Genomic DNA, 17,096 nt, shown 5'->3' on the forward strand with positions numbered 1-17,096 from the left:
TCAGGTATCTTTGCTTGAATAAATGTTCAGTTTTTACTGGCCTGTCTGTTCTTCTGCACTATTGGCTTGGTGATCACAGAAGTAGAATCCTTTTCAGAATCCATGACCTCCTACTGCCTCTGGGCTGATCTGGTATGCTTCATTGGTATCCTCAGAGCACCTTTTTTAATGCTTTAGCATCGTAGCCTTAACACTTTTAGTCTGTCACAAGTTACGTGGCACTTTGGTGCATTTCTTAGGCTATGGCTACCCTACGAACTGCACAGCTGTACCGCTACAGCTGTGCTGCAGTAACGTGTCCTGTGTAGCCGCTCTTTGCCGGCAAGAGAAAGCTCTCTTGCCGGAATAATGAAACCACCCCCAACAAGCAGCATTAGCTATGTTGGCACAAGAGCCTCTCCTGCCAACATAGCACTGTCCACACCGGTGCTTTTGCCAATGAAACTTGTGTCCTCAGGAGTGTTTTTTTTTTCCTCACACCTCTGGCCGTCAGAAGTTTTACCAACAAAAGTGGTAGTGTAGACAAAGCCTTAGCGATCAGCGTTCTCAAGACTCCAGTGTGTTAGGAACTCTGGAAAAAAAAAAATTCAGTGCCAGCTTTGGAGTATTTTTCTGAAGAAAAATAATAAGTACTTGTCATGTTCCAGGCTTTCCAGATCGATTAATCCCCCGATCCATATTGACTCTGCCTAAAGCGTTCTTAGATTTGTACGGTTCTCAGCGTGGATCCGGAGTCTTGCTTTCTAGAAATGAAACATACAGCAATGTTGTTCTCCCTGGCTATGAGGCAGAAGGAGGAAGGGAGCACAGTAATTTCAAAAAGTGTGACTATAAGTACAAGATGTCCCTCGTAGGTGAGCGTGACCTCTCTATGGAGATGAGCATTACAAGCGTGAGTGTCAGATATGCTTGGAGATGTCATCCAGAGCCATGAAACTCTGAGAGGAGTGCTCAAGGACATTTCTAGAGGCACTCCTCAGAAACACCTGTCCATACAATAAGCTGATTTGGAGTGCTTTAAACAATTGATCCTTGAAGCAGAAGCCTAAGTTGAGTCCCTGTATTATGGACCAGGAAAAAGATTTTCAATGTGGGGCAAATGGGCCCATGTGGATCTCTTTAGGTGCCTGTGATGGGGTTTACAGACCCACACTGAGGCTAAGGGAATTGTGGAGCACTATTAGGCCAAGAAGGCCTTTCCCCTCAGCAGCAGCAGAGCATGCTCCAAATGGAGGACCTGCTTAAAAGGGGACTCTGAGACTGTCTGCAGGAAGGCAGCCAGGCTTTAGCTTCTGGAACAGAGGGATCTACCTGGGAAGGATCTGGACTGTGGGTAAGACCCAGCTGGGACGCCAAGGGCCTGGGTCCTCTTTCTACCCCTGTTCTTCCTGATGAGAGCGCAACTGGGCACTGAGCTGGACAACTGACTGTCTGAATTACTGAAACTGGGAGGGAAAATGAGTGCTGGGACATGCCACAAACATGAAGAGAGAACAGGGGAGTTAGGCAGTGGCCCCGCGGAGGCTGGTCTTTTGTACCAGCAAGCGGGGACTGAGACTATCTTAACCTGTTCCCCATTTGGCCCTGGGTTGGGACTGGTGGAAAGGGAGGGCCCAGTTCCCCCTACTCGTCTCTATGCCCCCGGACACTGGAGGATCCCAGGAAGTACCAGAGGACGGTGGAGGCCGCCAGCCCCTCAGATTGCCTGGCAGGGCCATCCTAATGTTATGAGACTGTTAAGCCATGTCCTGCTCTCTAGGCCTGCTGGACCCAAGTGAACACCAGCACAGTACCCCCACAAAACCTGCTAGGTTGCTCTCTTTTTCTGTGTCTATAATAAAACCTAATTCTCTTTGTTTATTCAGCTGTTATTTTGCCTGTCGGGAACTAGCAAAAGTAGACCAGTGTCTCTGGATCCCTTAGTCACCCGGTTAAGCAGGGCTTGACGCATTTGAAAGCCCCCTGAGTCATGGGATATGAATGTGGTTCTGACAAACTGATGAAAGTGCCATTTAAGCCACTTGATACATGTGAGCTCAAGTTTCTTACATGGAAGGTTATTCTGCTGGTAGCAGTGACTTTAGTTCGCCAATTGAGTGAGCAACCTTGAGTCTTTTTAATGACTTTCTACCTTATGTCAAGTTTTACAACAAAAAAGGATGGTGCTCTTGTCTCACCCGGAATTCCTTCTAAAGTTGGGATGGATCTCCACTTCAGTCTGCCACTTCTGAACATTTTCTTGCTCTCATGCCCATCCCCTTGAGGTCCTTTTCCACCAGCTTGACAGCCAAAGGTCCGTCATACCTTATTTGGAGTAGACTAAGACTTTAGGAAGTCCACCCAACTTTTTGTTTTAATTGACACTAATTCAGTCGGCACTGTTTTAAAATCCACATCTAAATGACTGAGGAACTATTTTAAGACATTGTATTTATTACTGCTTTGACCTATGGAGGGCTGCGGATCATATGTCAAACAGTCTGAAGCAGAGTAGCTTTAATTGTTAGCTTCAAGTCCTTTTCAATTGAAGATTTATGCATGAATCTCTGCACACTTTTACTATGCCTTAGTATTGAGAGTTGGCTCCAGGAAAGAGCCCTTCTGATTCTTGGCACTGCAGAACTAATTCCCAAAGTCAGCTTCCCAAGCGCTTCCTCCACAGAGAGTTCTGTGCTTTTTTACCTTTGTTCTATTTGAGTTGGCCACATTTGGGACATATTTTTTCTGAGAATATATCCTCTGGGACTGACGGGGTCTGTGTATGTGCCTCTTTTTGTGTTTGGAGATATCTTATCCTGCTCTCTGTACGTACCTTTACCTATCTAAATAAAAGATAGATATATAGTGAGTATACAATTGGATATACATTTTTACTTAATAATAGCTTAGAAAGCTTATGCCCAAATACATTTTTTTAGTCTTTAAGGTGTTCCCAGACTCCTCATTGTTTTTGTGGATGCAGACTAACACGGCTACCTCTCTTAGTAATGTTGGGCATTGGCCTAGATTTGTGTGTTGCTATTGCTTTGCTTTATTTTGACAAATCCCTCAAGCAGCTCAGTCTTTGAGTGAGAAACCTGTACAGATGGTATGCTTTACCTGTAATTCTTTCTTTCTTGATATTTCACTTGAAACCTGCACCTGCACACCCATATATGTAACTATACACACACTCAGGTGCTTACAGTTGTTACCCATTTTACATTTGCCAATCCAAGTTTGTATGTCAAAATACGAACTTCCTGCATCCAGCAGGTACACATGGAAATCTTATGCATATCTCTTAGGCACACAACTTTAAATATTTGGCCACTTTTGCATAACAATTTTGATGTTTTAAAACAGGTTACTAAAAACACAAAATAACAGTCCATGGCCTTTAGTATGGGGGTTTAATGCAATCTTTAAAGTTCAGAAAGATCCTTTGTGCAGTAAGGATTCTGTACTACTTCTAACCTAGTCCACTTTTCTTTTTTCAGTGCACGGAACAGAGTTATATCACACAATTTTATTTTTAAAAGATATTTTTATTGCTAAATCATTACTTCAGGTTAGAACTGCACATCACCTATTAAACATATGTACAATTATGCATTTGCATTCTTAAAATCATTCCAGTTGAATATAAAATACAACACAGATTTCTGTATATCAGATGGTGAGAAAAACGTTAAATATCTTGCATTGTAGAAACAAACTGCCTTTGATCTTAAAATTAGCAGAATAGTACTTCTGAATGCTGATTATACCTGCTGTACAAAACAGGGTTGAGCAGGCAGCAGGGCATCAAGGCTCTGTGGCTTTTTAAAATTAAATAATTCCATTTTGAGATTGCTACAGATTGGAGGCAGGTTTTCTAGTTTTCTTGCAAATTCCTGTAAACATAATAGGCATCTTTTACTCAATTTACCTGTAATTTAATTTCTTGCTAATTGCTCAGTTATTTTTGAATGTTGAGATATTTCTCTCATTTGTGGAGCCAAGTCCATCGTGCGTGACTTGAAGTGTCTGCCTTTACTTATCTTGGTACTGAATCTTAAACATTTCTTTCTGAAGTCCCCTAGTGGATCTACATGTAATAGAATGCATAATTTGTTTTTCATGAGCTTTTCAAATTTACAGTCCTCTAACTTCAAATCAAACAAAACTGGAGGTTTAATCACCCATGACAGAAACATCCAGTTCTGCAAGCATAAATTGTTCTGTCAATGCAAAAATAACAAATGTTCCCCCACATTCCCTCTGAAAAACCTACAAAAATATACTGATTAATGTCCTTTAGAGGCAATTAGCAGCTGTGCCAGGATTCCCTCAGAACACAATTGTGAATTCTGACCTTTAAGATATTCTCTGCATTTGTTTTGAACATCATATTGTTATGTTTCCCGGGATACCCAGGGTTGTGAGGCACCTTGCTACCACCTGCCCTTCGTGTGAGGAAACTTTGTGCCTGCTTTGGGTCAGCTCCCCAGCTGCACTGGTCACGGGCTACACAAGCGCTCCCCTCTAGCCTCGCAGGCCCTGCTGCCACTCTACAGGTAGCAATTGGCACATGCCAACCCGTGAACCTTCTGAGCATCTCCTGGAGTGTCCAGGCCCTGGTCCACTGAACATTCGCAGTATTCACAGATCCTCTGCTTCTAAAGAAACAGTACATCTCAGCTTACCAGTTTCACCTCAGATCACTGTTCCGCTTAACACACAGCACTTACATATGTTTACAGTGAAATCCAGTATAAATTTATTTAACAAAGCACAGAATTCAAGTAATAGCAAGTAGAAGTACTGGAAACAAATGTATACATATAAAATAAAATCATGACATGCATTCTAGAGCCTAGACTTAATTAACAGGATACTCTCATGTCTTGTAGTGTATTGCTCACCCAACATCCTTGAAGCACTTTACAGCCAGGCTGGCCTGGGACTCTCCTTTCATGAGATAAGCATGCTGTCAGTTTGGGATGCTGTCCTGTTTATGAATAAAGACAAAAGGTTTGCTCTTGTGTATTTAGAGTGGAAAGAGACATGTCACTTCATTGGCACCAGCAAGGACTGCCAGTACAACTGTCAGGATGGCACTATGTATACGGTTTTATTCCATTTTCCAGTTGAACTAGTTATGAATTATAAGCACATATGGGTTAAGTCTGTTTAGTGACCCAGCATATCTTTTGCGAACCGGTGAATGCAATGTGCTTTCTAGAGCAACACCTTTCTGATGGATGTGAACATCCTCTGGTTTTGTCCACCATCGAGAACTGGAGCACATCTCTAAAGGGAGATGCACTTTCCCAGTTGCACTTTTCTGTTCTTCTCCCACCTATTCCAGGGCACAGGACAGGTCAGACTTTGACCTTAGCTGAGGAATCTAAGTCCCAAACCTTGAAATGTAGAATACCTTTATAACCTTCCTCCCCATGCAGGAGGAATACTCAGCTTCCTGGTGAGAGCAGCTTTAAGTCCCATGCATGGGCTAGGGATCTAGCCCTAGATAATTACAAATGCACCCACAGATAACATTGGTTGTGCAACTCTGACGGCTGAATTTAATTTTTTTTTAAAATAAGGATTATAGTGTCATTTTGTCCAGATACTTTGTGTGTCTTTTTTATGGCCTGTTGTTTCACCTTGCTATGTTGTAGTGTATTACATATTTTTATATTTGTGTGTAATTCAGCTGTTTTATTAGCAACTGCTAAGTGAGAAAGATGGTATTGAAGATATTGCATTATACATTATGAGACAGTTGGAAATATTTAAAAATAACCTCCTCTTCTGTTCCCTAGTGGGATATTTTTATTGGCCATGTTAGAAGCCTGTCATTTGATTCGTTCTGAGCAACTGGCTTCAGTCCTTTAAACACAGTGGAAACTTAGTGAAAGGTCAGAGCCGGTATGGGTGGTAGTTTAACAAGGCTGTGATAGAAAATATAATAGTCAGTATGGTGAAATGTCTGGTAAAAATCCAAACCAGGAAAAGTATTCATTTGCATATGGTTAACCACTGTAGCAAAGATGTGTGTATTCGCTTGCTGAGGCATGGGTCAAGGATCATAGCTAGAAGTGCTGGTAAGTTTCATTCTAATATACTCAGCTGCTTGTTGGACTCCTTTCAGAGAAGTCTGGTGTCCAGTTTTCTTTGTAGTTTGTCATTCTAAAAATAGATCATTCTGATGGAAGCAGAATATATTGTTGTTAACAGAATACTACTTCAATGGGGTGGAGAGAAAGAGGAACTACTGAGAGCTGGAAAAAGGATCAGATCAAAAGATGAATGAGGTCCACTGGATAAATTATTTAACATGCTGTATATTTAAGTGTGAATTATTCATTTTTGCTAGCAAGTGGAATTTTACTCCTGCAGCCTTTCAGGAAAGAAAAAAAGATATAAACCTATGATAAGTTTAGACACAACAAAACAGCCCTAGAAAGAGTAGTTAGGGACCTTTTGAATGATAGCTGAAATACAATAATGACTATTCTTAGCTTATCTCTGATATTTCACTAATTACAACTGACCGGGTTGAACTGCCAATCCATGCCATTTTTTTCATGTAATTGAACCCCAGTGTTTTTTTGGATTTCTTTATTTTGCAATAATTGAAGGTTTATTCAATGTATTAATTAATGGGGTGCAGTTGAAAAATAATGGGCTTGATATTGATGTACATCAGGACGAATTCCATGGAAGTAAAAAACTTTAACCGTAAAATAGATGTAGTCAGACTCAAGTCCCGTTTTATATAATATCTCTTTTTGTGATACTGTTTGTTTACTTATTGCACTTCAGTCAATTCTGGGACACGGCAGCTAGGCAGGAGCTGAATTCCTAGAGGCTGGAGGGAGGGGAGAAACATACTCCTGGGATCCCTTTTCTATGGCTTGCTCTGCTTTGCTTCCCTCACCCCACTTAATGCTGGACAGACGGGGAGGATGGGTGAGAACGGCCTCTGCTGACCCAAACACAACTCCCTGCTTCTTTGGTTGCCTCCTAGGCACAGGCAGCAGCACTCTCAGTGGAGCAAAAGGGTGTCTCTGCAGGACACAGAAAGCAGAGCCCTGGGCCTCTGTCCAAAGCCTGCAGCAGCCTCCGGTGGCTGCAGTGAGAACTGCAGCATCAGTTATAGTCAGGCAGAAATCCCTGCCTGCCTGCACTTCTTGTCAGAGGCTAGTTTTATTATTGCTGTGAAAGTTGGCAACTGCAATGGTATTTTAGTTAGCTTTACAGTACAACTAAAACAAATTGGAATTACCAGCAGGAAAGCAGGCAGCTGGCTAATTATGCAAGGTAGATATGAAAGCTTGAGCTCTTCTTCAGAGTGAAATTCATTTCACTTGAATAAAGCCAGAGTGCACATAAACCCCAAGTACAAAATTAATGCAGGCTTGAGATGAAGTCCACTCACTTTCAACCCGGAGACCACAACACAGGGGCAGCGGTGGAGTTCCCATGCGGCTGCTATGCTACTCCAACCAATTGTAAAGGAAGTTTGAGATAAGGGATCCCAGTAATCGCCCAACTCACCCATACTGCCATGCTTCACTATGGTCTAAGCAAGCCAGACAACTCCTCCGCCACACGGGATTGTGAAGGCCCCCACTCCATGATAATTGTATTCACTATCTCAACACAGTATTGCTCTGAGGCTTAAGTGCTGTGGTGGGCTTGCACAGGTGAATTTCATTCTTACTGAAAACATGCAAATGCCCTGTATTTCTACGTTAGTCAGTAGTAGAGTGGATGTTATTACTTGTAGCTGATAACTCCTCTGCACTAATAATGTATGCACAAGGAAGTATCTCCTTTCCTATCTAAAAACTTGCAGGATGAAGAAAGGAGATGGGGGGAAGAACCTGCCTTATCTCAGGTTTAATTGTTTTACTTTGTGTCATTTTGAAATTTCTGCGTGATTTAGTTTTACTTTTGAGCGTATTGTCAGAACTAACATTCCTCCTCATGTAATTTTTTTTACTACAGACAAAAACCACCCACCTACCCACCATTTTTCCCCCCCAGTTGGTATGTAAAGCTGTACAATATATCCAGTCACCTAAAGCAGAAGTTTCACTAAGATGCACTACATTTTTCTAGGTCACTATAAAGAATCTATATTAACTGGAAATATAATGGAGCTGGGGCTCCTCTAGACCCTACTTAATCTTCAGCTGATGGTTTTGGGCCATTAATAGCTGGTGAAAGTTATGCCAGGGGACCAGCTCGGTCCTGGTGCACAGTGTACTCCTGCTGTAGTGTTTGTTTGCCTCTTATGCAACTGTTCATGTTTTAATCTGCAGTTGTGGAAATGAGGTTTAGAGCCATCCCAACTTGTTTTGGAGTATAGAGTACATAGCTGAAGGGAGGAATTGGGTCCTGACTGGTTCAGTAAGATTTTATTCTGTGAAACTGGTACAATTGCCCCAAACTGTTGCAAACCTTTGGTATAGAGATACAATATAGAAGATAAAAGATGCCATTCTAAAGTGATCTGATGCAAATAATATGTACGAAAGGATCTTTATCTATGGACTGTAAGTGCCTATAAAGTACACAAAGCATGAATGAAAGAAGCAGTGCTTTCAGAATGTAATTTAATATTCAACCCAGAGATTCTTTTTTTAGTCCAAATATGCACAGTAAAAAAAAAACAAACCCACCTTAACTAGTATTGAAAAAACAGTAGACTGTAAACTCCCAGAAAACTTTATTAAATAATGTATCCTCCCTGACTGAATAGGGTTGAAGAGAAAATAGGGTTCAGACACGAGTAAGTGCAAAAGATTCCCAGGTATGACAGACTAAATTAAATAGTCTCCAAGATTACTTTCGGGTTTTTCATCTCTCTTTCACCAGGATCTTAAAGTCTTAGGGATTTTCTTTTAACATGGGCTCATCATTTTAGTTAACCTTCAATTCAAATGCTCTTGAAATATATCCAAACACTAACAAAGGGGCCAACTTCTAAGATGATGTAAACTCTGCTGGAAAATTTGTTGTGGCATAATGTCAAAAAGTTTGCATTGCTGTATCTTGACAGTGTGTTCTCATATAATTTTATAAAATCTCAACATTTTGAATCATGTTCTGCCATAATGGCATGGCACTTATGGTATGATGCCATGTCATGACACGACTCTATCAAACTGTAATGAACCCCAAAATATATACTACTCTACTTTACTAGGACTGGAAATTTAACTTGAAATAAGTGGACAATGCAAGTTTCCAGAATCCTTGATTCCACAAATGTTCTTGTAAGTGCTGAGTGTGAAGGAAAAAAGAGAAGAGATTGTTTTAGTTTTTTATTTTTCAGATCGACCTGGCAGTTAGAAACACTGGCCTGTATTCTTCATTGCCAGACACCACCTGCAGTAATTTACACTTGTCCCAAGCAGGTGTATAGCACTACCGTTCTGATTTGATAGGCTTTTGCACCACTATAAAGGACAACATGATATGCAAGGTAGTGGAAAAAATAGCCCCCTTTTGACTTGCAAACTAAGGGCACTTGATACAGAGAATAAATGTAGAACACTGACATGTTTACAAGATCACTTTTCTAGCCATAATCCCACATTTACAGGGGATAACTGCTGAAGCTTATATTTATGGTGAGAACTCAACATAGGACATTTACTCATGACATGCAGCATTGGATTATGCTGTAGCTGTTTTATTCAGAATTCCTGTTTGACGTTCAGAAAAATCTTCTGCCCACTGCCAACATGCGAATGCCCTATTTTTCTTTTGCTGAAGTTGAGGATAATGTATAATATCTTAAGTACCATATTAGTGAATGACTGTGGATAACGTAAATTGATAGCCCTAATTGGTTTGGCTTTTTCATGAGTGGTCCCCTTGATAGCCTTTCTCCTAAATAATTAGCTCAAACTAAATAATAGCGCTGTGTAACTGGGACCTGCCATTCCATTCTCATGTCTTAACGCTTCATGCTACCTCTCAGAAAATCATGAGCTGAAGGAATTTACTCTGCTGCCTTCTTCCGGCATGTTACCAGCAAGCCAAATGAAGTTTGCTAGATGTCTGAGATGAGAACAATGTTAATCATACTAATATGATCTTCCTTGTATGTGTTCTCTATGCATATTATGCACACTGGAATTCACCATGGGGAGGGGGAGATGGCTCAGAGGCACAAATGAGGGTGACCTTGCTTTGGAGCAGTTGCAGTTGTCCCCTGTGTTATAGGAATTATGTTAAGAAGGTATTAGTGTTCTCATACCAGTGTAAGGACATCTGTGCTGAGATGGTCAAAAATCAATTACAAGGCTCATGACCTAGGATTGACTGAATCTGGGAACTTCACTACACGAAGCCTGGTGTGAAGCCATCAGCCATGGCCACTCTGGCTGGTGCAACAGTCCTTGATAGACTGTGCATGTTGGGTGGTGTCTTAATGATCATAGACAAATGGAATGATAGTGGTCTTCTTTAGCTAGCTAGTCAACTAGAGAAAACATAATATATACAGAAACACCAGCAGTCTCCATAAGCTGGTTTAGTAATGCTTTACAGTGTAACTACAAGAAAAATGTATACTGACCTCCCCCCACCCTCAAAAAAAGTGAGAAGGCCCCTGATTTCTGAGTCGAATAATTTTTAATATAATTGGTCATTTGAGCAATAATGCAGCTACATTTTAAAACTGAAGTAGTGAACACCTATTCAGAATGATCTCGTCTGCACAACTGGCTGTACTGTGGCTGTCTTTTTAACTAGGATTATTGTTTTTCAGTCCCTGCCCTGTTTTATATGGTTACAAAGTAGTCACACATCTCTGTGGCAGAACCCAGAGTTTCACATCTTTCCTGGAGAGGTTAAGCAAGGGCTCGTGTGTATTCATTTTACATTTGGTTTTATATCTGTTGTCCTATGACGGAGCTCTACTTTGATCGCCACTTTTGTTAACACTGAAAGACTTTGCAGGTCTAGTACACGTGGCACTGGAGAAACAGCTTTCATTTTATTTCTCATTATCCAGTAATTAATGGCCATGCATCTTATTATTTTATACCTCGCTTTTGTCATGTAGCATCTGGCTGTGGTCCTCCATGGCATTACTCTCATTTTATATTAAAACTGTAACGGTGGCTTAGGGCCTTTGTTTCTACTGGTACCTAGGCTTTTGCTTTAAGCAAAGTACTGGGAGTCAGCTGATCTGGATTCTAATTACAGCTCTGACATGAGGTTCTGGGGTTACTTTGGGCAAGTCACTTAATCTCTTTGTGTTTGGTTTTGTCCTCCGAAGATGGATGCACCTGTGTACCTCCCAGGGTTGTTGCAAGGCTTTATTAATCATTTGTAAAGCTTTAAGGCCTGGATGCACAAAGGGAGTTGAGTGTCTAAGTCCCTGTTTCAGTTCCAGGACCACTGCAAAGCACAAAACCCCCACTGAACCCTGTAGACGCCTAAATTCCGGCCTCAGGGCATGTGCACTGCCATCTCACTCTAGGCATCTGGACACGTATTTCCCACCTAAGCCCCAGAGCGATTCACAAACCAGGGAAAGATGGACGTTCAGCTGTCTAACTTGCATGGGGGAATCAATGTTTTTCACCCATTGACAATATAAGTATTTATGAGTAGGATGGAGATGGTGATTGAAATGCTCAGGAAGGTTAGAGAGACTACAGAAACAGAAAACCCAGTAATGGGGGGATTTCAGGTACCCCCATATTGATTGGGTACATGACACTTCAGGATCGGATGCAGAAATAAAATTTATAGCCACCATAAATGACTGCTTCTTGGAGCAGCTAGTCCTGGAACCCAAAAAGGGAGAGGTAATTCTTGATTTAGTCCTAAGTGGACCACAGGATATTGTACAACAGGAGAATGTACCTGAACTGCTCGGTATTAGCAACATAATGTAGTTAAATTTAACATCACTGGAGTGTGGGGGAACCAAACAAACCCAAAACAGTAGCATTTAACTTCAAACAGGAACTACACAAAAATTAGGAAGCTAGTTAAACAGAAATTAAAAGGAACACTCATAAGAGTGAAGTGCCTGCAAACTGCTTGGAAACTATTTAAGAAGACCATAATACAGGCTCAAACTAAATGTGTACTCAAAATTAAAATTTAAAAAAAAATAGAGGACCACAAAAATAAAAAAGCCACCATGGCTAAACCGAGTAAAAGGGGCAATCAGAGGCCAAAAGACATCCTTTAAAAATTGTAAGTCTGATCCTTGTAAGGAAAATAGAAAGGAGCATAACTCTGGTAAGCCAAGTGTAAAAGTATAATTAGGCAGGCCAAAAAAGAATACGAATATCAACTAGCAAAAGACACAAAAACTAACAGCAAAAAATGTTTTAAGTACATCAGAAGCAGGAATCCTTGTCAGTGCCAACTAAAGAGAATATAGTGTCATATTGGAGGAAACCTAGTGGGTTAGGAGCAGAGAAGAAAGTGAAGGGAGAGACTTCAGGGCATTGGGGAGATGGAAAACTCGAGAACAAAAGAAAGGAAGAAAAAGGCACAGAGTGGTGAGAATAAGGAAGATTTAGTGTGAGGGAGGAGGGCTGGAAAAGAGAGAAGCATCAAGGAGTGGGAAATGAGACCAATAACAAGGAGGGAGTGTAGACGAGAGAGGGACAACAAAGGAAGGAGACAGACATGGGAGAGAGAGATTCCTATCAGGACCCAGGGTATCCATTCACTTCCATCCATATCTCCTATTGTGTAGTCCCTCTTCTCCTTTCACATGGTCTCCTCTTGACAAGAATTTATAATAACCTGTCTTGATGTCATGATACCTGTGGTTGAATGGTAGGGATTAAATTTCCCAACCTCTAGGTGTTATCCTATCACTTTCCTGTCTCTCCCATTTCAAATGAAGGGTGAAGCTACATTTTCCTAGCTGCATCCTAGTAACACCTGTTTGTATAGTAAAAACAGGAATTGGATGATTGGAAGTCTGCCTTCTAGTAGAAAATTATCTCTTTTGCTTGCCATATGCTGAAGTTAACCACAAATATTAATGGCCTTAATTGTATGCTAAGATTAAAAGGTAATCGGGCCTCAAGTTTCAGAGGATTGAGTTCCTTTAAAAGACACTCCTCCTCTTCTGCAGAATAGGTGGAATTTAAAAAGGGAATGTCATATTTAATCTAAGCCAGCCACAACTATACAGTACTAAAACTTTACCAATTTCAGTAATCAAGTTATAAGCAAGTGATTGTGGAATCCTCCTGCCACCACTATGTTCTGAAAGAACATTTCGTTTGTACAATTTCTTATACAAGATCCTACTGAAAGGATGAATTTGTCCAACATCAGAAATTGAGTCCTTTTTATCTCCCTTCTTTAGGTATCCAGCTGCCTAAGGAAGATGAAATCTCCGTACCTGTGGTATCTAATTCCCCTGCTAAGGATGTTGGGGAGAGTGTAGATCTCACCATTGAAGAGGAAGAGAAGATCAAAGAGGAACCTCTAACCATCTCAGAACTGGTGTACAACCCAAGTGCCAGCTTGCTGCCCACCCCAGTTGATGATGATGAGATTGACATGCTCTTTGACACCCCATCAAGAGCAGAGAATGAGAGAGAAGATACAGATTCATTTGAGGAACTGGAAGCGGATGAAAATGCATTTTTGGTTGCTGAGGAAGAGGAGCTGAAAGAAGCCCGTAGAGCACTTAGGTGCAGTTATGACTTTGTAATGGGCAACATGCAGGTAAATGCCTTCGTGAAGAGTTTCTCCAGGCTTCTTTTTGTAGGTCTTGGACTGTTGTTGTTTGTGTTTCCACTCCTCCTTGTCCTCTTGGAGTCGGACCTTGATATCTCCTTTCTTCATGAAATCCGTCAGACGCCAGAGTTTCAGCAATTTCACATTGAATATTACTGTCCTCTTAGGCAGTGGATAGCTTGTAAAATAAACTTCATTCGTGACATGCTGGGAAACTCTTAAATGTTAAAGAAATATGATACAACTAAGGGCTATATTCAAAATTTTAGTTAGCATTAGCTTCTCATAATGCCCATGAGGCCATCAGCAGGTAGCTATCTTCATTTTCAATCCATTACAGACTGTTCAAGATCTAACATTTACTTTTCATAAACAGTTGCTTTAGTTATAGGCTTATCTGGTGGCCTTTAAATAACCAAGAAGAGGTCTTATTTTTATTTCAGTGTTGAGTTCCTGATCATCTCTTGCATCATACAAGACTGGATAGTACTAGGGTTCATTATCTGTAACATTACAAGCCATGACATTCTGAATCTCAATGATAGTAAAATCGAGAGGGAAATGTTTTTGAATATACTCCTTAGTGGTGTAACAATCTTTTCTAACCAATGCCTATACAAGCAATGTTTATTATGCTCGGTTTTTGTTTCTTGGTTTGTTTTTTGTTTTTGTTTTTTTAAATATTTTTATGTGTTGAAAATATTTTGGTAAATTTTTAGCAAAAGATGACTTCTGAAGTCATTTAAGTGTACAGGTTGGTAAAATTAATGCACAAGGGCCTGTAGGGGATTTTTTAATGTTTTACCAATGGTTTGTTTTTAAAATATTTTGGATGGACAATGCGTTTATTATAACTCTATAAAAGATGGCCTGCAGTTTGTAGAACACAGAAAGTTTATTCAAGTGCGGGGGGGACTGGTGAGGGGAGATGAAATGACACAAAATCCTCAAGTAAGTTTTTAATGGCACAGTTCTAAAGCTAAAGGTGGTGAATATCATTGAGACAATGATAGTCCACCTTCATCTGTGTGTTGTCATCTTACACTTCAATCAGTGGTAAATTTTTACAAGACAGTGTAAGTAAGTTTTGCCAGAAGGTGATGGATCTTTGGACTAAATGTAGATTATTGTACATAACATGGAAAGATGAAGAGATAGTAAGTATCAGAAATGTCTAGCTATATTGGTAGATAAGTAACCTACTTTTTTAAATGGCTAGAGAATAAACAGTATACAATACTTTAAAAATCAAGGCATTAGATTGTACAGTTGAGATGCAGATATTCTACTGAATCATAATAAAAGGTCAAAATATTTTTAAGAGAAATATGTTGGTTCTTTATTTCTTTTGTCACTATTCTGTGAAACGCATCCCGGAGAATCATCATTTAATGTGTTTTTACTTCCTGTGCATGCTGATTGTTTTACCATGTATGTGTGGCATTGTACTCGTACTATTTCCCTATTGATAGGACTCCAGTCAATGAGGTTCATTGTTACTTTAATGTGCTAAGGATTTGCTCCCAATATTGTGTAGAGAATATACATAAAACCTCATAAGCATTTAGAAAGATCAGTAGGATACCCCCATCCCAATCCAAATGCTACAGAAAATAGGAAATTGTATTTTGTAAACTGGAACATCATCTTAGAGGATTGTTTTTTAAATCAAAATCATTAGGCGTGATCCTTCAGCCATAATACTCCCATTAAAGCCAGTGGAAGTTTTGCCTATGTACTGGCTGCAACTTCACCTCATAATGTCTGTGTACTTTATAAAGAGATTTTTTTCAATAAGAGATATTTGAGTCTGTCATATTGTACATACATATTGTAACGGTAATTCATATACTTCAGAATCATTTATGCTTGACAATGGGAATTGCAACGCTGTTTCCTCTAAATCTTTGCAAATGATCAGTATGAAATTTCCAACAGGGGAATTTTTCTCCTTTTTCTTATTTGACACCTCTAAAAGGATAAAACAATCATAGCTCTTAGGAATTGTTCTTCTCCATTGTGACCATTTGGGTTGTTTCCCCATTTCCCAATGAACAAAGACTACGTAGAACCATTTAGTCCCCTCTCTTCTAACTCTTTCGTCACTAGCTTGGTCCCAATGACCATCACTATTGATTAGTCGTCTTGTGTGTATTTCATCTTGCGTAACATCCAGCTAAACGATCTGTTCCCCTTAAACAAGAATTATCCAGCCTAATAGAACTTTTGAGAGTGAACTAAAGTAGACATTTGCCCTTAACAGGATATTATTCATACAAATGATTTCCTACACAAAGATGTCAGCTGAGGGATTCTAGGTGGTGATAGTTATGAAAGCTGGCAGTCTGCTAGAATACAGGGGCAGGGTTCCATGCTGGATCCTATTAAGTCCTTTTATTATAAAAAGTTAGGCGCTGTGTTCTAAAGTGTAGTTTTGTCTATGTAAATTCATAGAGCTCCAGAAACAGGAGCAGTTGTTTTGTTTGATTTAACTCTATCAGAAAATGGTTAAGTTGCATGAGGAAAAGATTACCTCAGAGAACTGATAGTGCAATAAGGAGATATGTAGATTGAATGCAAGAGAGAGACTGTGTGTGTATATTTTACTGTATGCGTATACAGCCCTGGCCTTTAAAGTTCCTCCCACCATGCAGGAGCTTTTCTGGTCTATAAACTGAATTCCACTGAGAAACATAGAGTTCTTGTAACATATACCATTTTACGACATAAGACTTGGGACTTTAAAGGGCTGGAACTTTGTATAATATACACACACTGTGTGTAATACACAAACACACAGTATGGCATATACATATCCGCACATGTAGAAACAATCTTGTATTTAGTGCTGACTATGACAGAGTTGGATTATGAAGAATTTGTAGGTACAGTATTGTGTAAGTGTCTGTGCTTGGATATATGGTAAAATGTTATGTACTTGAAATCTATTTTGTGGTTTGTCTAATATTTATAAATGCTACTCTGGGAAGAATTAAAAATGGGTTTATTTCATTGAAATACAAAAGACCTGGGGGGAAAAATGTACCTGTAACTCAAGCCTTATCTTTGTACAGTGCATTTCACATTTCTCTGTCAATATCCTGATTGTTTTGTATGTTGATATGATGGCAGGAATCCCTAATAAAAATACACTGGGAAAAAAAGCACTCTGCAATGATGGCACTTCTTATGATAAAGGAATGTTTCTTAGTGTTGGATATCAACCTAAATTCATATTAATCCTGTACAAACAAAATGTAGTGTTCACAATGTACTTTTTCAGGACTGTGCTGTCCTATGAAATGGTACAGAATGTGGGACTGTTTGAAATTGATGTTTTCTATCTATGTTTTAGTAACTGTTGTATACAGTATGTCTCAGTC

General features: G+C 39.9%; 1 protein-coding gene across 2 annotated transcripts in view; it reads left to right on the forward strand.

Annotated features, from left to right (window-relative positions):
- Positions 1-16,877, forward strand: part of FRMD3 (FERM domain containing 3) — a 219,218-nt gene extending 202,341 nt beyond the window's left edge. For both annotated transcript variants that reach the window (XM_048849947.2, XM_075128687.1), the window contains exon 14: positions 13,337-16,877. In XM_048849947.2, the coding sequence (XP_048705904.1) occupies positions 13,337-13,935 (599 nt within the window). In that variant the 3' untranslated portion in view covers positions 13,936-16,877. The remainder of the gene's footprint in view (positions 1-13,336) is intronic.
- The last annotated feature ends 219 nt before the right edge of the window (positions 16,878-17,096 follow it).

This window comes from Caretta caretta, chromosome 5 (genome assembly GCF_965140235.1).
Source record: "Caretta caretta isolate rCarCar2 chromosome 5, rCarCar1.hap1, whole genome shotgun sequence".
Classification (NCBI taxonomy): domain Eukaryota; kingdom Metazoa; phylum Chordata; order Testudines; family Cheloniidae; genus Caretta; species Caretta caretta.